The sequence below is a fragment of the Cynocephalus volans genome, chromosome 11 (genome assembly GCF_027409185.1).
Source record: "Cynocephalus volans isolate mCynVol1 chromosome 11, mCynVol1.pri, whole genome shotgun sequence".
NCBI classification, from domain to species: domain Eukaryota; kingdom Metazoa; phylum Chordata; class Mammalia; order Dermoptera; family Cynocephalidae; genus Cynocephalus; species Cynocephalus volans.
The window spans coordinates 77,410,859-77,437,191 of NC_084470.1; the positions used below are offsets into that span (position 1 = coordinate 77,410,859).

The window sequence follows — 26,333 nt, forward strand, 5'->3', positions numbered from 1 at the left end:
ATCGTTATAAATAAATTTTTTCCACTACTCAACTATGCCTAAATAACTTTTGAGTATGTACAGCTTCCTCCAGATTGGTACCAAAAGGTACCAAAATTTATACAGACTTAATTTGTGGAAGCTGGGTGAAATCAATTTTCAGACCAAAACTTTTTTCAAAAGTTTAAATTCTTCACTTTTTAAATTTCAGGCAGCATCAGTGTGACTTCTACTTTTAAAGAAAAAAATTAGTTTAAAATTTAATAACCACAGGTTTAGTAACTGTTTCATCACTTGAACACTTAACGTACCTTTTCATGAGTAGTAATTAGATATGTTGAAGATTTAAGTGAAAGATTTCAAAGTTTTGATATGTTAATAATCTCTTTAATTGTTCTCAATATATACAAACACAAATTATAGATACAATTAATTATATATCTACAATACATATATTAAACACCACCCTCTTTCTTAAGCCATATTGATATGATAAAGTAATAAATCTCTGTACTATTCAGGGCAAAAAAAAAAAAGTGGATGCTTCAAAAAATAAATCTTTAAAGAATAGTTTTAAAAATAAAGTTCAAATATTGCACAAAATAATTTAACTGCAAATATTACTACATACTGTAAAACAACTTTAAAAAAATTTTTTGTACTCTACAGCAAATCTCATTTTCTGTTCTATGAAAGAATTTATTGGAAGTCTGTATTTAGATATTAAATGTTTACATTCAGTTTGATGGGAATTGTTTTCAGAAGTTAACTGAGCCTTTGTCTTAAAAGTTCGTCTATTTGAGTCTTATACATATTTTTTACATCTTCAAGATCTAATCGAAGTTCTTCTGCCTCTTCTGCTTTTTCTCCATACATCTGCAGAATAGTGTTATATCTTTGATCCAAATCCTGCAAAATATATTTGTTTACAGTTTTAAAAATAACTATATAGAATATCTTAGTACTATATTTATATCATCAGAAATGAGTCAATAGTAAATATACCACAATTTAAATAAAAGTATATACTCAACTCTTTTAAAAACTAAACTCATACTCCAGTCTATGTTGGAACAGCAAAAAAAGGAATTAAAAAAATAAAATAAAATAAAATAAAAACCAAGCTAGATAGCTGTCAATCTTACCTTATCACCCACTAAATCCAGAATTCTCCCCATATATGGCTTAGTTTCTCTTCTCTCCCACTAATTTAAACACACTTGATGAAATTTTAGTCTCTTTGATTCATTATGGTTTAAGTATTACCTGGCATTTAGCCCACAGGAAAAGTCAAAAGAAAATATATTCTCATTTATGGCTTCATAGTGTCTTCCTAACATACAAATATGATCATTGTGATGATACATAAAACACCAATGAACAAAATACTACTAAGGTCATACAAAATGCAATGTTATAAATGAGCTGTAGCCAAATAAAATCTAGTTCTTTTCCTATACTAGGACTAAATGTGATTGTGAAAAATACTTTCAATGTGTGATGACAAAAGCAAGATAAAAGATTCACCTTTAAAGTTCCTTACTCAAACATGAATACTCTTTAATTTTCAAAGAAACCACGAAAGCAAAAATTTGAGATTTAATATAACTGAATTAAAATCCTTTAGGCTCATCCTGAAGTGAAGAATACTTACTCTTAGCTGAGTTCGAAGTTTGGGTATTTCCTTCACTTTCTCTTCAAGTTCATCATTTTGATTTGTTAATTTAACTAGCTCTTCAGCCATTATTGATCGAGTTTTTTCTAGATTGCCAATTTCTAGCTAGGAAACATTACCAAAAAACAGTTTAAATCAAAACATATCTTGTTTAATACTTCCACTAATATAAAAATATTTAATGTGTTATTTTGTAAAGAAATTTATACGTCAACATATAGCCTTGAACCAGCTCTTAAGTAAAAGGAAACAGCAACAGTAAAAGGGTCCCAACTTGCCACAGATGTATACCCTTTATAGGGTTTACTATGCAAGAGAGAAACAAAGAACTAAAGAAAATCCAATCATATGTTTGAAAAATACAACCATGTTTTCTCTAATCTAAAAATATGACATATATTTCAGTTATTATAAATTTTACAAGAATCCAGAGGAACAAAAACATACTTTAATGCAGCCCCAACTGTGTAGGTTGTATTGACAGATGCTATCATCACTTGCAAAAAAAATAATTATGGCTCTCAAGTACAGCATACTGGACTACAAAAACATATCAGGTATTAAGGTTATTTTAATATTTTTTGCCAATTCAAGTTCTCCTTTAATAGATTAATATTTTCATAGAAGTAATATTTTCATAGAACTAAAAGCATATAATGGGAATAGAGAAAGTTTTACTTACTTCTGAGTGTATCAAGTTTAACACCGAAAAAATGTAAAACATTTTAACATTTCTTACTGCATAGTTTTTAAAAAGCAAAAAAGATAAGATGGGAGGATGTTCCCTCCCCACTCATGTTGTTTCCTTCCATGTGCAGAATGGTATAGTTCTAACTTCTCTTATCTCCTTTACTCATTCCTTGCTGGGAGAGCTGGAGCAACTATCTTAAGTGGTAAATCTGGGAAGAACGAAATGGGCATGCTCAGCTCAGCAACTCCCTTTTTTTTCTATTGGGAAAGAGCTGCCCGAAAAGAGTAAGCATTCTCTGTTCCTAGATGCTTGTCTAACCTGGGCAAGCCCCAAGACATGGGTAAGCCTGCTCCAGCCCAGCATTTCCTGTGACAGGGTAGGTAAGTCTGCCTAATTCTGGCAGTTAACAGGTTCATTTGGCTCTTATCTTTGGTTAATTTCTCCATCTAGCTTTTATCACTAATACATGTGATATATTTGGGGCTTCACATGCACTATTTCATCTTATTTCTCAATTTGCTAAGAATTCAGGTAGAAATTAAGGGTGCTACTTATTGGGCTCCCAAATTTATTGACTTTTATCACATTTAATTTTTCTAATACCTGTAAATGAGTAATTTCTCCTTCCCTTAGCTTTAGCTGAGACTGTAGATTTTCAATAATGCTTGATCCTGCTCCCATTCTTACAGCATCATAAAGATTGGTTCCATTTGCTGATGCAGACATTGGTCCAAATGAATGATCATGAGACTCATCCTATGTTAATTTTAAAAAGTATACAGATATTTAGTTATCAGATTGCGTTCCATTAACAGGTTCCAGCAGAATGGCTCTGTCAATTCTTGCTTTAATATGTATGTGACTTTCTCAAAAACAGAAAATCATCTATATTTCCTCACTGCAATTAACACTAATTCACAATAGCATATGGAATGGCAAGGTCACAGTGATAGCCAATCTGCCATCTGAATATTCCCTTTGTCATTATTCACTTTGACAACTAAGCACATGTAAGAAATAAAACATCACCTGAGACAGAAAAGATGTTTGTAGTCCTGCCATATCAACTCCACTTATTGAACTCGAGCGTGACATGGTAGGAGTGCTAGAAACAGAAAATGGCTTGCGTTCCTTAAGGAGTAAAAAAATTCTATTCAGATTAAAGAGCAAAAACACAAACAGAGAAAGCAAGAACATTTTCTAGGATTAATGAGAACAAAGTTCCATTCCAATTTTCCAATAAAATGTTATAGACATGTTTCTGAAGTCTTATCAAAGGTATGATATTTGGTAATTAAAAATACAGATAGACTTGGTCAAATCATCACAGGACCCATCTATATATGACACACTTTGTCACTGTTTTATGCATGGGATGAGAATGCTTGTTGAAACCATTATATGAACTAACTGCTTCATATTATATAACATACCACCAATTAAACCTATTTCTTTAAAATAAAATTATCAATGAGTTTTACAAACCATAAAGTTTCTGGCTTATCCATATTATTTATAGCGTATTTTTTTAAAATTCCAAATAAATTCAAAAGGCAATTTAAATTTACATGTAGGTAGTTTTAATACGTTATCTTAACTCTAAATACACTACAATCCTTTAAATATAGAAAACTTACTTTAGAAAAATTACCTTCATTAACCAAGAAAGAAAGTGAACAAGCCAGTTTTACTCCTAAATTCGTCACTGCAAGGGTCAAATGAGGTACACTGGTTTCAGTAAGAGACCATTAAGTTCATTTAAAAAGGGGCAAGAGGTTCTGTAATTCGAATCCCAGAAATCACAGATCGCTTTCGATATTCTCAAAATACTTTGGGTCTACTTTCAGCAGGACACTGATTATACTACTAGAATTCATCACTATGTTGATTTTAGACATAAAAAATGATACCTATACAGTATAGCTAAACAAAACAATCAATGCTTAATCATAACAGCTACTAAATGAATATACCAAAAACAATCAACAAAATTCAATACCTTTTCTTTTACTGCTTCTTGAGTGAAAATGGCTTTCTTCCTTTCTTGTTCAAATTTCATTTTTTCCATTTCTAACTGACTATTCAACAGTGTCTAGTGAGGAAAGATACAGTTAGATCATTTTTAATTATCATGCCATCATAATAAAGTCATTCTCAAAGTTAGGAGCATAAAGTATAAACTCATTTTTTTACTACTAAAGATTAAGTTCCAACAGCAGTGGCATCACCCTTCTCAGCCCATCACCTCATTAGTTTGCTACTGTCCCCAACCATCCTTTAATGTAAGCCCTAAGAGGTGAGTGAACACTAAGAGAAATACCTTTTCTTTCTTTGTCTCTTCAACTGTTCTTACATATTCATCTTTTAAGTTTTCTAATTCAACCTGGTACCTATTAAACCAGAGGGAATTAAACAAAACAAAAAAGATTATAGGGAAGACTATTTAATATTCACTACTTTATGAACTCCAGTTACATATTTAGTAGTCATTTTATTACTAGTTCAACATCAGTGATTTTCCATCCAAGTTTTCCAGATCATTTGAGTTCTATCAGAAGCCTAACTGCAAGTGGAAAAGCTCCACTTTCGTGCATTTTATTGATGCTCTGGGTTAAGATTTCATTTTTAAAAAGACTTTATAAAAATAACTTTGAGTACCACCATTCTATAATGTATTCAGATTCTACAAAAGCTTATTAGGGAGTCCTATGAAAATGTTTATAAAAGTTCATATATTTTACTTTATAAATCATTTTTACCTTACTGCTTTTTTTAAAGTACAATTTCCAAGAAAGAACTCAGAGGGCAAAAACATACTAATCACAGCCTTAATATAATTTTAGATAGGGCCGAGCCCGTGGCGCACTCGGGACAGTGCGGCGCTGGGAGCGCAGCAACACTCCCGCCGTGGGTTCGGATCCTATACAGGAATGGCCGGTGCACTCACTGGCTGAGTGCCGGTCACGAAAAAGACAAAAAATAAATAAATAAATAAATAAAATAATTTTAGATAGATGAATTTTATAGCTTGTGGTTTCCAAAGAACCCAGACATTTATTTAGAAAGACTGGAATGCTGCCAAAACCCTTGTAATATAAAAATAACTCCAATGAGTGGTCTCCAAACTATTTTGTGGTGTTATAGGTCCCTTTAAAAAATGTGATTAAATGTATGAATGCTTTTCCTGGAAAAATGCAAATACATAAAAAACATGTCACACAATTTCCAGAACCTATATGAGGTCCAGTGAATCCCAATACTATTTTGCTATAATCTTATTACTAATGACCTTGTCTTTAACACTGAAAGTATTTACTTTTAGTTCTCAGTGCTATGAAGCTAAAAGCCAATAACATAGTTTAAAAAAACACTTTAAGATGTCATGAAACTACCAAGAGTACCACTCCAAAAACATGCTCACCTATTATTTTCATCTTCCAGTTTTCTCATCCTATTTTTCTCTGATTCTAGTTGGGCCTGAAATCTACTGTTTTCCTGTCTTAAAAGAGAATTCTGTGATTCCATGGAAGACATCTGAATTTTGTTTGCAAGGAGTTCTTCTGTAGCCGCACGTTCTCTTTCAACTGCTGCTGCCAACAAAGTCTGGGACTCACCTGATTGTAGGACAGAAAGAAAATCACATATACATATACCTGAGAGAACAAGATACTAAGTCGATTCTGACTTCAAACTTTTAATGATGCAAGTAGTCACACTTAAAAATGATTACTTACTGCCTAAGGCAGGACTGCCTATTGAGACAAATAAACCAATCTTAACTTATATCTGCTTTATCATTCTTTTCCCAAAGTATTTTACTTTGAAAGTAGAGGCACACATAAAAGAGTAGTGAATCAGCAAATGGTCCTAGAGCAACTGGACATCCATAGAGGGGAAAAAAAGAGCTCCAACTTTAGCATTACATCATATCCAAAAATTAATTCAAAATGGATCATAAACTTAAACGTAAAACATAAAAGTATAAAACTTTTAATGGGCTGGCTGGTTAGCTCAGCTGGTTAGAGCACAGTGTTGATAACACCAAGGTCAAGGGTTCAGATCCTTGTACTGGCCAGCTGCCAAAAAAAAAAAAAATGTTAAAACTTTTAGAAAATAAAATAGGAGAAAATATTCAGGACCTAGGGCTTGGCAATGGGTACTTAGATTTAATACCAAAAACATGAGCCATAGAAAGAAAAACTGACAAAACAGGACTCCTTCAAAATTTTAAAATTTTGCTCTATGTGAAGAGGATGAAAAGACAAGCTACAGACTGGGAGAAAATAAATGCAAACCATATACCTAGAACTAATATCTAGAATAAAATAAAAAAACTCAAAAAACTCAACACTGAAAAAATAAACAATCCAGTTAGAAAATGGGCAAAAGACATGAGCAAACATTTCACTGTAGAGGATGTTCAATGGAAAATAAGCACATGAAATGATGTTCAGCATCACTGCCATTAGAGAAATGCAAATTAAAATTAAAATGAGATAAGACTACACACCTGTCTGAATAACTAAAAGAAAAAATAGGGACAACACAAAATACTAGCAAGGATGTAAAGAAACTGGATTACTCTCACACAGACAGCCACTTTGGAAACAGGTAGGCATTTTCTTTAAAAAAACTAAACATGCGACTACCATATGACCCAGCAATTGCACACTTGGGCATTTAACCAGAGAAATGAAAACTTAGGTTCACGTACACGAATGTTCACGGCAGCTTTATCTGTAATAGCCAAAACTTGGAATCAGCCCAGATATCCTTCATCAGGGGAAACAGTTAAACAAACCGTGGTACGAACATACCATGGAATACACTCAGTAATAAAAAGAATAAACTACTAATACAAACAACTTGTATGAACCTCCAGGGAATTATGTTGAATGAAAAAAGTCAATCCCAAAATGTCACATATTATACAATTTTATTTACATGACATTTTTGAAATGACAAAATTTTACAAATGAAGGACAGATTAGTGGCTGCCAGGGATTTGGGACAGGGGAAGGGAGTGTTGAGAAGGTGGTAGGTATGTTTATAAAAGGGAAACATGAGAGACCCTCGTGATGCTGCAACTGTTCAGTATCTTGACTATGGTGATGGATATACAAACCTACACAAGTGGTAAAATTGTATAGAACTTAATACACACATACACACACACACACACACACACACACACATACACACACAAATGAGTACTAATAAAACTGGGGAAATCTGAATAAAATCAGTGGATTATGTCAATGTCAATACTGCGGTTATGGTATTATAATTAATTTTGCAAAATGTTAAGATTTGGGGAAATTGGGCAAAATGTGAAAGGGACCTTTCTGTATTATTTCTTATAATTTCATGTGAATCTACAATTATCTCAATAAAATTTTTCAACTAAAAAAAAGAGCAGTGGATAAGATTCTGAAATTTAACCAAGGCAAGAATTCTCATATTTTTTCCCCACTGACGCAGACCTACTAATACCTCTATTTTACATTTTATATTCTGCTTCATACTGTTTCTATGCTTCCTTTAATGGCATTCTGTGGTATGTTTGTCCTGTGGCTTTGCCTATATTCCTCCACAATACCACACATCCGCAAGGGTATACTCCAGGATACTCCAATCTAAACCACAAAAGTACTAGCTTTCATTTACTGCTTAATAAATATTCATTTCAGAAGGTGTCAATTTCAGTTGTCTCACATTTCATACCACATTGGTCACAAAAAAACTGTCATAGACAAATGACAAACCTAAAATTTATACCTATAAATTAAAAAATATATGAAGGTTCATCCAGTTCAGTAATTTTTTATTTTTAAGCAGATAAATCTTTTTCTAAACAAAATCTTGCATGGAACTCCCATAAAACAAGATAGACAAAGGAGGCCCTATTTTCATTAATGAAGCCTAGAGAAGCCCAATACCTCATTTATCAAGCTTTCCTTTCACCATGACAGCAGCCCCAAAGACATCCAAGAGTCCACTGAATACCATTTGAAAGCCATTAATCTAGTTCACCCCTCCTAATTTACAAGAAGTAGCCCAGATAAAGTGGAGCAAGGTAAGTGACTTACTCCAGACTGTTTGGCTGGATGACTGAAAACAAAACAAAATACCCTGAGTCCATGTCTCCTGACCCCCATTTAGATCTGTTTTTATTACTATACCTTGGTATCTCTCAAATTACAGTTAGTATTAGGCACAGAAAGCATACATAATTTTTTCATGAATTTGCCAGCTTCTGGAAATCTAGTGTACACATACACTTCCTGACTGTGCTTGAAGAGAAACATCTTGAAACAATAAATTTCTCCCTATTAACAGCATAGAAGGATAACCTGAGACTTGTCTGTAAAGAAGCAGAATACGGAATTTTAAAGACTCCATAGTATCTCTCTTCTAGGGTTTGATCTTGACCCTCCTTAGAGCTATCTCTGCTCTTGGAATTCTACCACTTCCTAGAATAATATCTGATCTCTACCTCCTACAGTATTGCAGACAAGCTAGAAAGGAGTCAGATTTAGCAATGGACAAGGGGAAAATCAAGTGCAGTAGTTTGTAAAAATGAATGAGATGGAAGTATTTTAGCTAGTATCTGATACATTGTGTAAGGAAAAAAATGGTTTGAAAGAGTCACAATTAAGGTATTAAAAATAAATGTGAGAAAAGAGAAGAGGTAAAAATCTACATGTTACACACAAAATATAACTATCAGATAAAGTAAATTCCAATTTCATAGCATTATCTTACTTCTACAAACAAGACAGAAGGGGTTCTCATCAAGCATAAAAACTAAAGCAGTTACCAAGTCTATCAGAAAGATTCTTCTCTAACTTTTCCCACGATGATGTCTGGGACCCTAGGGTTGCTTGCAAATTCTCTATTTGTCGAAGCAATGGTCTTGTTGTTGATGAAACACTTTGACTCAGTTCTTGGTTTCGATTCTCTGCTTCCTGAAGTCTCTAAATAATGAAATTCTTAAGTCATTACTACTGACAGCAATAAAAACACTAAAAACACTAGCAAACCTAAACTTTGAGTGATTTCTAGAAAAAATTATTTTTACAAGAGAGAATAGTTTGTTTTTATTAAATTATTTTTCTAACTGTTTAATCCTTCAGTTTTAAGTTGCATAATAGAGTATCTAAACAAGTGCTTCTTTTACAAAGCATTTCTAAGATAGTCTTTGATTACCAAAAGGTAAAAAAAAAAAAGAGTTCATCCAAACCTCTCAGTAAGTTATCTCCTCATCCAAATATTTTTAAGTATTTATAAAAACAGAAAGATCTTCTTTGTTGTATTTCCTCTCCCTTTTCCCTTTGCATGTTCACTGACTAAAAGTTAATAGAATAGTGGCATAGAAACTGGGCATTGACTATCTGCCCCACAATAACTGAAGGTTGATAATTAATAAACCAGCCATTACAAATGAAAAAACAATGCTGAATATACAATAAATCTATCATGATACAATTATTTTCTATAAAACAAAATTAGGGATTGTCCTGTATATATTCTTAAGGTGTACACTCTATTTTATATTTTATATTACACGAGCCACAAAAATACAGCAAATAATAAGCGTGGTAGTAATCCTCTCAATTTCACGAACATTATCCCATTGAGTCCTTTTTCATTTCTAAGAAAACACATACTTCTTGGATTTGTGTTTAGAAAAACTGTGATAGTACCTGCTGAAGTTCACTGATCTCGTGGCGTAAATAATCTTCTTTTCTGGCAGCTGCTTGTTCTGCACGTTGCAGTGCCAGCCTAAGGTCCCCCACCTGTAGGAGGAGAAACAATACACTGTCACAAATACTGTAAAAGCATTATCTATAACTTCCTGCTAACGACACATTTTGTGTTGTATTTACTTATTGTTCATGTATAATACTTTATACTATCCAGTAAGCTTTTACATATGATTATCACACATCCAATTTATCAAGCAATTCCAGTACTATACATATATTCAGTACCTATTAAGGAAAGCACTCTGTTAGTCAAAGAAAAGCATATAAATATGTACAAGTCACAGTGACTACCATACAATATTGGCAGAGAAAGAATGCATCCATAAATGTTTGCCACATAAGACAGAATATGATAGGGGCTATATGAGCTATAAAAGTAGGGGCTACACTCATACATAGCTGCATACATTGTAAACTGCCATAGCCTTTTTGAAAATAATTTGACAACATGTTTAGAGAATCACCAAACTTCTATCATCCTTTCTCATCCTTCTCACAACCTTCATCCCAGTCCCAAGAATTTACTCTATGAAAGGAGATTTGTAAACATACAGAGATATTCCCTACAATGTTAGCTAAACTAGCAAAAACAAAACAAAACTGGAAATATCCTAAATATTCATCAGTAGCAATCTATACTTGCAAATGTTGATACAACATGAATATAACCATTAAAAATTATGATGAATGTATGAAAAATATTAAAAAGTTATGATTTAATCTTAAATGGAAAAACTATAAAGTAATTTATATGATATCAGTTATAAGAGATAAGGACAAGAAGGTAAAACACAAACTTGACAGTACTTGTAAAAGGTGATTTTGTGAATAGTAACTCCATACACTCTCTACCTCCCATTCTTCCAATTTTTCCTTATTATTGTAATATATTTTTAATTTAAAATATTAATATTTTAACTATCCCAGCAATAGAGTGGCAGAAACACAAGGAATATATGAACCATGGCATGATTTATAGTAGCAAAATATTGGAAACAACCCAAATATCCATCAATAAGAAATAGCTAAAAATATTTCACATAATGAAGTATTCTAAAACTGTAAAAAGAAATTTTTCAAAAGCTCTATGTTCTACTATGGAGTGACCATTAGGGCATCTTACTAAGTAAATAAAGCAAGTTATAAACCAGTATAAATCGTAAACTAACTTTTATGTAAGAAGGACAAGGGAGATGCAAAAAAATACTCGTAGAAGTGAATGCATATGAATATATATAATATATAAATGTGTAGATATACATATTTTCTTGCATTTACAAACTGAAAAGATAAACCAGACACTAATAAAATGGTTACCTACAAGCAAATAAAGAAAATGGGGAGGGGCTAAGTTGGAAGCAAATGTTGTCTGAAATAAATTTTGTTATACAGCTCTCATTTTGGAACTTTGTAAATGTTTTACTTATTTGAAATGTAAAATTAAATCAAAAGTGCATTGAAGTCAATGAAGAAACAATCATTTTCAACCAATGATGCTGGGACGACTGGTATCCACATACAAAAGACCTAGATAAATGTCAGAGCTAAAACTTTTACTTAGAAACAAACTGGTGAAAATCTGCATGACCTTGGATTAAGCAACAGTTTCTTAAATATGACACCAAAAGTACAAGCAACAAAAGAAAAAAATAGATAAGCTGGACTTCATCAAAATTGAAAACTTTTGTGCAAAGGACACAATCCAGAAAGTAAAAGATGATCCACAGAAAGGGGGAAAATATTTACAAATCCTATATCTGATAAGAGTATAGTATGCAGAATCTATAGAAAACTCTAATAATTCAATAAAATGATAAATAGCCCAATTAAAAAACAATCCAAGGATTTAAGTATTCAAATTAATTTCTCCAAAGAAGATATATAAATGGCTAATGTGCACATGAAAAGATGTTCAACATCATCAGTCATTAAGGAAATGCAAATCAATACCACATTCTGATACCACTTCATATCCACTAAAAGGGCTAGAATAAAGAATAAATAGACAATAACAAATTTGACAACAATGCTGAGAAACAGAAACCCTCATCTATTGCTTGGGGGAATGTAAAATGATGCAGCTGCTATGGAAAAGTTCAGCAGTTCCTCAAAAAATTAAATATAGAGTTAGCGTATGACCCAAGGGTATATATCCAGGAGAATTTAAAATATATGTTCACATAAAAATTTGTACATGAATATTTACAGTAGCATTATCCATAATACTCAAAACATATAAATAACCCAAATATCCATCAACTGATGGTTTTGTAAGACAAAGCCTGATAAATTCTGTTTTCCTTCTTCATCCAACTAAGGTCCATGGACTCCCACAAATGTTGTGAATGAGCTCAAGAGTTAAACAGATTCTTTTGAAACTATATGCAATATTTATGTGCACATGTGCATTTCTCTGGTGAGAGGGTCCCTAGCTTTCATAACACTCTCAAACAGGTCTGAAACTCACAAAAAAATTAATACTGGTGTAAAGTAAGCATCACTGACAACAGTTTAAAAAACACACACACAATTGACTAAATTTAGCACAATCCAGTACTCTTTAGAAAATTCCCAACAGGATTATAAAGGAAATCTAACACATGTACCACTACATAGGTTTGATTCAAACTAGCTAATGAATTGTTTAATTTGCAGAATCATCCACTGCTTACTTGAATCACTAATGTTTCTTGCTGCTGACGAGCTTCTTCTTGGGCCTTCTCTAGGGCTGCAGAAAGTTCTTCTTTAGCTTTCATTTCACGACTCAGAGCAGCTTCCTGTGCCTCACTGTCCTTTGCAGCATTGGCTTTGTGAAGATCAGTAAGTTCTCTTAAAAAATTTAATTGATAATTTTTATTTAAAATAACATATAGTTAACTACATACCCAAATTAATGGAATTTCCACATACCACAGAAATCTACAGAACGAGGAAAAGTTCGTCACATAATAAACACTGCTTATAGTTAGGACTCTCTCTTGAACTTGCTTTGACCAGTAACAAACTCATATATTAGGTTTATAAATGTTAGTAGTGATCAGACAAATAGAACAAGTATTTCTTCAACATCCTACTCTGATAACTGATACTAAATGGGTGGCATATTTGTTAATTTTCTTACTTGTATGCACTATCCAGAGCAGCCTGAATACTTCGGTTCTTCTCTTCAAGTTCATCCATGTCTACCTGAAGTTGGCCAAGATCCTTCTCTTGGCGTTCTACCACAGAATTTAGTTTCTTAATATTTTCTCTATGTTGTTTCTCAACCTCTTCTTTGCCATCAAGAACCTTTGTTATAAAAACAGACAAAAGTATTTTTCAATAAATGATGTCATGGTAAATAACTGTATTCTGGTAATCTCAAGTATTATGACAATGAAGAAAAATCTTAAACATTCATCTATGAAATTATTTGACAAATTCTTCTCACATGATACACCCCATTAAATCACTCCAAATGCTCCATAAACCATGGCTAACTCTTCATATAGGAAGTAATAACTATATGTATGTAGAGAATAATAGTTACGATTCACCTGTTTTAAGTGTTGCAACTCCTCTTCTAGCTCTTTAACTTTTTTGTTCTGTTTTGCAATAATATTTTCATTTTCTTTATCTTTAGCTCTTAATTTCTTAATGATGTTAGAATTATGCAGCTGCTGTTTTGAAAGTTTTTCTCCTGGAGATGGTAGAGAAAATATAAATTCAAAAGATAATAACTCCCTAAGAATCTGAATAGAATATTTTATCCAACCAGTGACATAAAATGATAGAATTTTTTAAGTCACAATTTTGTAACCTCTAATGTTACAACTGATTTGGACAAGAATCATCAATAAATGTTAAAATTATTAGGTAAAGAATATTAGGGAACAGGATATTGACAAAGTCTTAAAGAATCACTCCCACACATTATTTATGAATTACAAAGGAAAAAATGTGCTTTTACAATGAACAATCTGGTACTCACGACCTTAACCAAGCATTCAGTTTTAGTATCACCAGTTGTGGTACACCCTGACCTACTGATATAATGCAGTGATGGATGTATGAGTACTAAATCACCTATGATACTTCTTACTGGAGATTTGGTCTGAATCTATTCATGAAGAAAATGACAAATTCCTAAACATGGGACATTCTGTAGGACAACTGCCCTGGATACTGTCAAGGTCTTCAATATTTTGAAGAAGAGAGAACTACCCTAGATTGGTGGAAGACTAAAAGGACATAACAGCCAAACACAATGGGTAAACTTTGATTAGTTCCTGGGGCAGAACAAATGACCAACTATCAGGGACACTTTTAGGGACAAGTAAGACAAATGATGAATTATATGCTGGATTACACTTCTGAATTGATGCTGATTTACTCAGGTATGATTATGAACTGTACTTGTGAAGGAAAATGTACTTGCCTTTGGGAGACACAGACTAAAGAATTTTGTAGTGGAATGTTATGGTACCTGTAACCTACCTTCAAATGGTTTGGCAAAGGGTAGCGTATGTGTGTGCATAAAGACATGGAAGAGGTGTAGCAATATGTCAACACCTGATGAATCTAGGTAATAAAAATCAAGTACTTGTATTAATGTGCTCTCAGCTTTGAGTTTTTCAGCTCTTCAGCTGTAAGTTTTAAAAATACTTCTGGAGGATATGGAAGCAGTGTGTAAATACTCCTGAGTGAAAAATTGTTCTATTTTCTTGATAAACAGATTCATTAAATAAACACAAAAAAGAGCCCACCCTCTGACTAAATTACTAAATTCCAAAATACTGACATTTGATATTAATATTTTAAATAATTTTTTAAAGTTATAAAACCATGCACTTAGCCCTCCCCTCAGTCTCTAATACTGTAACACAGGGCAGTTAATGACTTCAACATGTCTTTAGATAATAACGATTATGTTTTATCATCTCTTCCTTCATTCTCCTATTTTAGTACTTAGAATTGTTTTATAATTATATGTGTACCTATATTTCTCTCTTACTAAACTAAGCTCCTAAGGGATAGGAGTGTGTCATATTTATTCTTATATCAAACACAATATCTGACATACTAACTGTTCAATAAATATTAGCTGAATAAGTCCAAAAAATAAGTTGGGTAAAGCTAACTTTTTCAAATGAAATGACTGCTTTTAATTGTTCTCAAACTTTACACTTTCTCTGGAAATTCACTTAAACTCAATGATTTAAGCATAGAAATGTTCATCCCATCACTATTTGTTATATTAACACCTTAGAAATGAATGTACAACATTAGGAAAACAATATAACAAATTATGGTAAAACCATATAATGGATTTTAATAGAGCCATTAATAATGATAAACAAAGCATTTAATGGCATACAGAGATGTAAAAGAATGAAGATTACAAATTAAATATATGATCTTAACTATGTTTAAAAATGCATTAAAAATGCGTTAAAAAGAGACTGGAGGAAATAGTTCTTTGTAATACTGAATTATAATCTACTTTTTCTATTTCTTCATATACTTTCCTGTAACTTCAAAAATTTCTGCAAGTGTTATTCTTATAACTAGAAAAACTTTAAGAAGAGAAAGAAAAAGAGAAGTTCACTTGACCACCTTTTCCAAAACCTCTTCTCTCCTAGGCTATTACATAAAGAAATTAATTCAGGGACAATTTGTAATGATTTATCTCATGATGGATCTTTAATTTCTATAACCCTATTATAAACTTTTTCAGAGACAAAAGTGTTTAATAATTAAAAAAGTAAAAAATGAATACAATGAAAAATTCACTATCAAATGCCAGAACAATACAATATCATATAGTACCCAAGATAGGGATTCAGACATTACTTTATAAACACCAGAATTATAACCTTCAAATATCTTGGTTTAAAAGTCGAGATCTTAAGACCTGTTACAAAATCTTTCTTAGGGGAATACAAATTTCTGCCTATTTTTCAGGGACTTATTTTTTTTAACCTTCCTAAAACAAAAAGCTACACACATGTATCCGTCTTGATGCACCTTACTTGCCATTCTTCCAAAAACTGTCAATTGCCACTTCTGTGGTTTAAGTCCAAAACTTCCTTGCTTTCAATATTTTTTTATTAGTAAGCATCAGCTAGTCATGTGGCAAGTATTTTTCCTGTTTTTACAATATTTTTCATAATCAACTAAAGACTTTACGTACCTTCTTCCATTAATCCTCGGATCTGCTCATCTTTCTCTTTCAAAAGGTCTGCAGTTTCACTACTATTTAATCTAGTGGCAAGTTCTTCTTTTATATTTTTGACTTCCTAATTTAAAAAAAAATAATCTGTGCAATCTGTGAATACCATAAAGAATTACTTTCATTCTAGGCATATTTTTCTATTTTTCCCCTATCCAAAGAAACCATCCATAATCACATTCCTGATAAGAATCTGTTTTGTTCAAAACTTATTATTTCGATTAACTAAGACTAAGAAAGCAGCTTTGAAAATGACATTCAAATTCTAAATTCAGATATATAAGCAGGTTTTAATATGGAAATAAAAATGAGAGTAAGTTAATTTTCAAACCCTTCTTCACTATTTCTATACATATATTCTACAGGTTAAGCATTACATTTGGAATAACAGTACAGTAGGGAAAGGCAGAAATACATTGGTTCTAGTCTCAGGTTATTCTTAGTATCTGAAATGAACTAGCTAATTAAAGCAGCCAAACAGATGGAAATGTATAACATATTTCTTTTCTGTAAGAGTATACACAGAAAAATTACAAATTAACATCACCATTGGTCAAGAATGGGGAAGCAACGTAACTGAGAAAAGCCAACTTCTGAGACAATGTCATTAGTAATAGCTGAGATGCAAGCAATAATTACTAACCTTGGTTGTTACCAATTCTGAAATAGGCAGCTGTTCCAAATTAGAAGCATTAGAATGAAGGTTCCCAACCAGGTATGACTTTGCTCCCAAGGGGACATACGGTAACGTATGGCAACATTTTCAATTATCACAACTGGCAGAGGGAAGAGTGCTACTGGCATGTCATGGATAGGGGCCAGGGATGCTGCTGAATGTCCTACAGTGCACAGGACAGCCCCACACAACACAGAATTACCCAATCCAAAATATCAGTAGCATCGAGATTGAGAAATTCTACATTAGAATAAGTCAACATTATGCCTCCCAAAAGGGAGAGAGTAGCCATTAGAAATTTATGTTTTAAAATTACTCTGACTTGAAGAAATATATATGTTTAAAGTGGTAGGAAAATAACAAATGATAATACTTTTTTTATTTATACAGTATCATTTAGATTTAAGTGTTATTTATTTTGATAGAATCACCATTTACAAAAATTATTCTAATGATCCTTGCTATTTACCTTGCAAGGACTTATAAATTATATAAGCAATATTTGTTGAGATTTTTTAAAGCAATCAAAAATCTAAAGATTTAAATGTATCAAAAAATCTACAATTTAAATGTAAATATACTATATGGCGTCCTTTTAACTTTACTTCTCTTTTTTCCAGTATCAAAATATTATGAATGCATTCCTCAAAAATCTTTATCTCTAAATAGTTTAATATAATTTTAAATTTCTATTACCTTTTTAGCAGCATCTCTCTCTTTGCAGGCTAGTTGTACTTTCTTTTCTGCTTCTGCAATTCTTTGAGTAAACTCATCTTTCAAGGAAGAAATGCTACTGCTTTCTTCTTTCACTCTGAACATTTCACTAAATGTAAAATAATATTTGAGAATAAAGGTTCTGATCATATATTCCAAAGGTAAAAAGATGAATTCAGTTCTCAAAAGGAAGATAACATTTTCTCCTACATATATCTTATAGATCAGTTTTAGATCTATCAACTTTTAAAAGAAAAATTACTTGCTAAATTTACTTAAGAACACCTCAATAAAAATCCATTAGAAAATGAAAACGTCACCAATATTTGATATGCAAAAATAAGAAAAAAGAAAATAAAATATTTCAATTCTGACTCTTATTGTGTCACATTTTCCCAATTACCTCCTTAAAACAAACCAATACTCAGTATTTTTTAACTATAATATCACAATTTCTTTAAATATATTTTTTAAATCTCTAATACTAAAAGATTATGAATAATAAAGGAAAACAGTTTTCTGTTTTGTTTTTGCAGAACACCTCTCTTCAATGGCAAAGGTAAAATGAAAAGATCATTTGAGGAGAAAAGTAATTTTTTTTTTTTTTTTTTAAAGATGACAGGTAAAGGGATCTTAACCCTTGACTTGGTATTGTCAGCACCACGCTCTCCCAAATGAGCTAACCCGCTATCCCTATATAAGGATCCGAACCCATGGCGTTGTTTTTATCAGCACCACACTCTCCCAAGTGAGCCACGGGCTGGCCCTGAGAAAAGTAATTTTTAAGTAAGGTTATAACTGCAATGCTATTAATTTTCAATAACCATACTTAAATTATAAAACATTTTAATTTCAAAACATTCTTAAATAACAATAAAGTATACGGGCCTCCACAAAATGTGTAATATTATTCACATTTGTAAAATACTTACTCTTTGAGGTTATCATAAGCTTCTTCTAGAAGTGCTTTTTCTTTACTAAGAGATAATAACTGAGTCTCCCTTTTTTCCAGTTTTTCATTCAGAAATTCAACTGTCTGGATAAAGAGAATACATAAAAGTCAAAACTTTAAAAAAGACCATTTTTACATGCAGGTGATAAGTTGTAAAGGTAACCCGATCACTATAATAAATAAAACAGCATTATCTCATAAAAACAATTAAAAACAATATCAGGAACACAGTGGATACAGAACAACAAGAAATCTTACATAGGTGGTAGGACAGTATAAATAAGTACAATCACATAGCTGGTGGGAATATAATTTAATAAATCACTTTAAAAAACAAGCAATATGAAGATCTACATTCTCTTTGATGTAGAAAATTCCACTTTTAGGTTACTCTAGGGAAGAAAACTCTTGTGTAAGTAGACTAAGTGACAATCAAAAAGGGTCAGAGGAGTTTCAAAGCATTTAGTAATGTTCTATATCTTAGCTGGATAGTGGATATACAAGTTTGTTTTCCATCATATTCTTTAACCCAAATATGTCCCTTTTTTTTAAAGAATGATACATTGCATTAAAAAAATAATTTTAGAAAACCTATAGGCATGCAATTTAAAAATTTCCAGAACATACCAGTAAAAAGCTAAACAAAAAGTAGTGCTTATAATATCTTATTTTTTAGGTCCTGCTGAAGCAGTGATAAATTTGTGTATAAGGGAAAGAAGGGTGCCTTTTAGACTTAAATCTTACCTGAGTTGGGTCTAGATTAACTTAGAAATCACTTACCTTTGTCTATTACAGATACCAGACCTAACTCAATTTCTTTATCTGAAAATCATAGGAAAAACCAAAACTGTGACTTAATGTTAGTTAAAGAATTTACACCAACTTTCCTTTTATATGTATTAGGTAGAAGCAATTTGTCATTCCTAAGCAATGCCTTTGTTCCTCAGACATTTTCTTTTCTCATTCATGTGAGATAGCTATCCACAGGCAACATCAAAAATAAAGAGAAAACAAAGCAATAAAAAAAGACAGACTCATGCATCAATTAAAATACTAATTTTAAAATATTAGTTACAGAAAAGCATTAATAAAAGCATCAATAATTAACCTGAAGGCTAGATTCTCATTTAAGATTTGCTACAAATAATGTGTACATGCAAAAAAAATTCTGATACAAGAAAACTATATCTAGGTTTGCTTTAGCACATCTATCTGCAAAGGAGTTTAAGATATTTGTTAATGTAGGAAAACAGTCCTTTGCAAACTGACACACTAATAAGTATAGCATAAGAGAATTTTAAGGTGATAAGGACTCAACAATAAAGATGTAAGACAAACTTTTATGTTCGGATATATTGAAACATCAACTTATTCTACCATAGTTGCCTTGAAGAAATTTCAAATAATATCAACAATTCTTCAGATTTAAGGTCCATAACACTACACGGAAATGGCAAAATGCCTATCTTTTTTAATCAGTACAAATCATTATGCATCAATGAAAATATATTTTTTTACTTGTTTAATTTCTGAAAACCACATCTGAAAATCCCCTTCCACTTTCTACAGTTACCTTGCAAACATCTTCCTTCTCAGAAAGTACTTTTGGGTGACTTTCAGTAGCTTCACACTGCTCAGCCACCTTGTCTAAGACTGCATGTCCTTCATTTATTGGTGTAGAAGAAACTAAGATATCAGGCTGTTCACAGTTAACAGGAGTTGCACTTCGTCCACTTTCTTCCATTTCTGCTTCCTCAGTGGGTATAATTAATGTTTCACTTACATCTTCTTCTGATTTTCCTTCAAAAGATTCAACTATCTTAGTCTTTGGAGTTGAAGGATTAACTATAATAGGAACTAAAGCACATCCTTTGCCTGACAATTCATCATCTGAATTGATTTCACTTACACTCCGGCTATCTAATGACTGTACACTAAATGAGTCTATTCTTTCAAAAGCATCAGATGAGCAGCAACTCTCAGTGAGTTTTTGAAAATCATCTAAACGATTATATTCAGGACAAGCAGATGAAGAGAGAAGCTGAAAAGATGTCTGCATTAAGTGAAGACTTGATTTTGAATCTGTGGTCTCTTGTCTTGAACTCACTGAGCTTTCACTTATTACACTTTCATGATCTAAAACTTCAATATCACTGGTAGTAGAAGTACCTGATGAGAAGGTACTAACAGGTGGAGAAGGTGTATTGCTCTGTCTGTCTTCATGTTTTTGTTCCTTAGGTTCCAAACCCATGTCCTTTGTTTCGGCTGTGAGAGACTGTGCAGACATACTAGATACATTTTCTGTAGTTGTTTTCACATTTACACTTCCAGATACTTTCAAATGTACAGTTGGTACCTTCATATCAGATTCCTTATTAACAATTTCTTCAAGCTTGCCTTCAGTTTTAGGTGATGAAACATCTACTGCCAAAGTTTCCCCTGATACACACAAAGAAGAGTCTTTTGCTTTTGATTCAGTTGTTTTAGTAGTTCTTGACTGTCCAGTGTCCAAGGACTCATGTAAGGTGCTTTTCACTTCTTCCTCTGGTCGCTGAGATTTAGCTGGAGGTTTTGATACCACTGGACCCTTCTGAATGGTCTGGACATCAGGCGGAGAGAGAAAGGCACTGAAGAAATTTTCAGAATCATCGACTACAGTCCTCCGAACTGGTTTTGTAATTGCTTTAGGAGAGGCTATTGGTGGACTCTGAGGTTCAGTGTTTGATTTCAACCCCCAGGTTGAGGTATCCCATCCTCCACTGACAGGGGAACTTATTCCTTTGACAAAAATAAAAATTAAAAAAGAAAATATATATCTATATTACTATATTAATATTTCAATCATTATAAATATAAATTTAGAAAAAAGAAAACAATCTGTAATCCGCAGCTGTTAAACTCCTTGCTTACTACATCATTAATTAGTTCCTGGGTTAACTTTGGTCTTTAAAGAAGAAAACTGGTGTAGATCTTCCTGAGAGGAACTAGGAGCACAGATAAGAGACCAGACCTGACCTGGACTACCAGAAGTAAGTATGCTATTCCCTCCCACAACAAATTAAGTAATGGTATATGTTTATATAACCCATGATAACTCCAAGACACATACGATTCATCTCACAATAGAAGGCAGTATCCTTACTTACAGGTTATGTGCAGTCATGGCAAAATGACCCTACCTATTCAGTCAGTTTCATGTTAATTTTATTCTTGTAATAATAATAATAAAACATAGATATGAGCTAGACACTCAAAAACTGAACTTGAGATACTGGTGAAAAATGTTCTTTTCCAAAGATCAAGTTAAACTGATGGGAAAAATAAGTTCTAGAGAACAAATTCATTTTCATCCACTTAATGACAAGTCTATTCTCCAAGTCCCACTCTCCAAACCCACTCTAAGAAAAAGTTTTGTTCTCTTTCCAAATTCCAAATTATGTCAGAAATTAGGTCATTATGAATTTCAGAAATGTACATTTTTTAGAACTATTGCTTTTTGATATAGAAGGTAGACAACGACACTATAATTTTCTTGAAAACATTACGGGGAAGAAGGTAATTATCATATTGGTCACAGAAATAATTACTACTAAAAAACCTATAATAAAAAAGGGCATATTTGCTAAAATATTTAAAGCATTTCTTTCAAAATTTTTTCTTCCTTTTCTATATTAAAAAGTTGCCAAGTAGAAATATCACAAATCTTGCACAATTACATGTTGGTGGAGACAGCACAATCAAATAAAAGCTCCCAAAACTATCAAGCCCTATAGTAAAGTCTATCCTTCAATATGACTTCAAAGGCAATTAGGATGATAAAAGTACATAGGAGGAAACTTCAGTTTGGAGACATAGTTTTGCATCCATTTGCGCAATATATAAAAACAATGTAAAACAGAAAACCAAAATTAAAGATGCAAAGGAACAAGCAAAACTAGGTATATACTGATTAATCTATCATCTTAATAAATGACAGGAATTAAATTTGTCTCTTGGAGAATGGTTTAAGTAATCCCCGGGTTATCTGACGTCCATTTAAATTACTCCCTTCTGAAGACCATGGTCATTTTTTTGTTTTTTGTCATCTATAACATAGTAGGTGATGAATAAACATTTATGGCATTTCACTAAATCTTGAGCCTATTCTGGACAACTCGTTTTTAAAAATAGGCACAATTCAAGCCCCAGATCTCAGAAAATAAGTGTCCTTACATTTAAAATATATTCTATCTCCTCTAAAGTCTAGTAATTCAAAATGTAAGGTACATACAAACAAGTAAGTTGAGCTACTCCAGCAAGGTTATATAACTAACGTCTTGTAAAAAGTAATAAAGTCATGACTTACACATATGGACCAAAATATCTTTAAATGAGGCGCCTCAGATTTAGGTCCCAACTTTTCAACTATGTAAAATTAAAAATAGATACCAGAAAGGAGTAGTCAAAAATAACATTGTTTTCCACACAAAGTTTCACAACCCCCAAACCTGCAAATCTTTACCCCACGCATCAAAATGCTAAACTGTTTCTTAGACTTAAGAGACAAAAGTAACTGAAGAGTCCTGAAAAGATCAGGACCAACGAGTCTGCCAGACACTTAGCTACTCAGAAATAAAAAGTGATACGATTCAAAAATCTTGGGCCACAGACTCCGCAGGTAAGACCGCCAGCATATCCTGCCCTCCCCCGCTGTGTGTCCTAGATCAATTTACTTAGCCATTCTGAGCCTCATTTTCCTCTTCCGCAAAACATGAATACTAACCAATTTAATCCGAGGAGTTCGTTTAAAGATGAGAAAGCCATTAAAACAAAACAAAACAAAACAAAACACATTACGCACTACCGAGTACTAAGTGCTCTCTAAATGTTAGCGATTGTTCTCGTCCCTGCTGATTTACACCCTTCAGACCTTGGATACAAAAAATGCCCGAGAGGCGCAGCAATTAGACGTTCCGGAAGGTTGTGCTTGGATTTTCCCTCAGGAAAACAGCAAAAATCGACTTGGAGACTAAAGCAGCATTTGAGAAGAGGCCGAGGAGAAATTCTTTCCCGAGAACACTCTCAGCGAGGCAGGATCCCTCTCTACATCACTTAACCTGTTTGGTTCAGAACACCGGGAGCCCAGGGGCCCCGTTCCTCTCTCCTTTACCTGGCTCTCCGTACGGAATGGTCTCGGCCCAGGAGCTGGGCTCCTCTTCCTGGATGTCCAGCACCCTGTCGATAGACTTCTGGGCCTGGGACAGGGCCTGCTTGGCGAAGCTGGAGAGCTGGGAGGCGTTGAACCAACTCATCGTCCCTCCTCAGCCGGCAGTGGCGGCGGCAGCACCAAGCGGGAAGGCCAAAGGCCAGGCCGACCGGCCACAGGCCCGGGGAAGGGTGCAGTGGAACGGCCTTGCCGTCCTTCTCCACTCGGTAGACCCTGTCAGCGGGTGGCCATGACCCGGACCGTCTCCCCCGAGCCTAGGATGTTACTCCCGGCCCTGCCAGCACAGTTGAGACGAAGGGCCCCGCGTACGCATGCGCTGGCTTCTTCCACGTACACACCAACCAAATCCGGGAGCCCAGAGTTCCGTCCACAGGAGGAACAGGAGACAGAGACACTGACGTCACATCCGGGAGCCCAGGGTTACTTAGTTACCAAGAAACGCGGAAGTTTCTGTTGATGGATTCCCGGCTTATAGTTCTCACCCAAGGGATACTCTGGCTACCAACAGAGGAATAAGGGAGTTTTCATGTGGGCTCTTTCCCAGAAAATACCTATGCTCCACGAGTTACAATGGGGTTACGCCCGGATAACCACATCATAAGTGGAAAAAAACGTTTCGAAACTATCGTAAGCCGAAAATGCATTTAATGCTAGCAACACAGCAGACGGTCCCCGACATACCATGGTTCGACTTTAAGGTGGTGCGAAATTGATACGCATTCAGTGGAAACTGTAACCCCATAAGCCGTTAGGAGCTCTTCTAAAAATCACAAGTAGAACCATCGTATGATGGGCCGTCTGTAGGTCACATGCTAAGAGCTAGCAAAAGTTTGGGTCTCGAATTTCTTTTGGCACTGTCTCAAACATTTAATCAGTTTTGTGTTAAACATTGCCTTAAGGAGAAGCCCTTCGTTTGGGCTTGCCTCAAAGACAACGGACCGCCTATGGACATTGTGCCTAAACTCTGGAACACGTGGTGCAGAAGGCACAATCTCCCCTTCACAAAACCGGTACACTCATTGTGCCAGTCAAACCCAGTACTATGGTCTGAATATCTGTTTCCTCCCAAAATTCGTATGTTGAAACCTAAACTCCAGGACAAGGGGTCTTCAAAAAGTGCACAGAAAATTTTGTATTATTATTATTTTTGGCAGCTGGCCAATAGGGGAATGGGAACCCTTGATCTTGGTGGTGTCAGCGCTAAGCTCTATCAACTGAGTAAACTGGACAGCCCCTCCTATTATCTTTTAATTCTATCCTTCCATGAACTTTCTGAAGTACCCTCCTATCAGTGGGGCATTTAGGAGGTGATTAGACCATGAGAGTGGAATCCTCATGAATGGAATTAGAGCCCTTATATAAGATGCCCAACAATGCCTGTTTGTCCCTTTCACTATTTTAAGACACAGTAAGATGGCGCCAGCTATGAACTAGAAGAGCAGCCTTCATCAGACACAGAATCTGCTGGTACCCTGATCTCAGACTTAATAGCTTCTAGAACTGCAAGAAATAAATTTGTTGTTTATAAGCCATCCAATTTATGCTAATTTGTTATAACAGTCCGAATAGACTAAAACACCGAGGAAGCACTAAAAGTATTACCCTATCAGAGTGCACTGTGCATATTACTTAACATATAACCTTTTGAGTGCACTCTCTAAACATTTGGCCACAGAAAGAAATCTTAAAATGGTGGCTTTCCTAATCAAGTTAGCTATGTTCGGTTCCACGACCCAATAATGTTAAAGATAAATTTGCACCAACATTTAAAAGCCAGATTTTATACAAAAATCCAGATTTCCAGCTGCTTTTGAAAAATGTGAATACCAACAAGGGAACAGTCTGCTGGAGTTCTCGCCCCCCCCCTCCTTTTTTCCATCTGAAAGCATCAGACTGAAATTCACCCCTTTTGATAAATAATTTTCCCTCACTCCAGTTTGCCACAGACCCCACCATTCATCTTATTATACCCCTCCCTGCTGTGGTTATTTACCTTACCTGCCTGCCCCCCATATTTGAGTATTTTACCCCACTGCAAAAAACTATGCCATAAAGCAATTGTTTTTCTTTTTAAAAATCAGATTGAAAACCTGCCCTTAAGACATTATGATTATCTTCCAATAATTTTATCTAACTACAATAAAAATCTGCACGTTAAAACTCTTACAATTTAGTAATTTACACAACTAGTACTAAATAACAAGTACTTTCAGACACTTCAGCAAAGTAATCGTAGGAGGAGATCTGGGCAGATTACAATTGGAATCCCTGTTCTAATTGTACAGCTTTTGGTAAATAACCTAAACATTCTAAAACTATTTATTCAGCTCTCAACTAGAGATACTGTCTCCTTCCCAAAACTCTACTTTGAGAATTGTTATAGCACTTGTATAGAGGAGGTGTAAATGTTAGTTTCTTCACTTTCAAAAACTTAGGCTGAATCTGTAACTTTTTAGGTAA

General features: G+C 33.7%; 1 protein-coding gene across 1 annotated transcript; it reads right to left on the reverse strand.

Annotated features, from left to right (window-relative positions):
* Positions 1-620: 620 nt before the first annotated feature.
* TMF1 (TATA element modulatory factor 1) lies at positions 621-24,164 on the reverse strand. Its single transcript, XM_063114013.1, has 17 exons — positions 23,817-24,164; positions 20,241-21,445; positions 18,648-18,751; positions 17,698-17,824; positions 16,287-16,392; positions 13,651-13,793; positions 13,236-13,402; positions 12,787-12,943; positions 10,052-10,144; positions 9,166-9,322; positions 5,767-5,959; positions 4,666-4,735; positions 4,345-4,437; positions 3,375-3,476; positions 2,949-3,101; positions 1,634-1,759; positions 621-888 (listed from the first exon to the last, which is right to left on the reverse strand). Exons 1-17 carry the CDS (start codon positions 23,956-23,958, stop codon positions 745-747), a joined length of 3,282 nt encoding a protein of 1,093 aa, XP_062970083.1. The 5' UTR covers positions 23,959-24,164; the 3' UTR covers positions 621-744.
* Positions 24,165-26,333: the final 2,169 nt, after the last annotated feature.

Bases quoted from the DNA above. Each gene is read 5' to 3' on its own strand.
- TMF1 (XM_063114013.1), bottom strand. From the start codon at position 23,958: ATGAGTTGGTTCAACGCCTCCCAGCTCTCCAGCTTCGCCAAGCAGGCC. The intron at 5,960-9,165 runs GTAACTGCTTTA...TCCTACAATCAG, and splicing joins GAATCTTTCTGATAGACTTG to GTGAGTCCCAGACTTTGTTG. The intron at 3,102-3,374 runs GTGATGTTTTAT...AAATTAACATAG, and splicing joins AAACATCTTTTCTGTCTCAG to GATGAGTCTCATGATCATTC.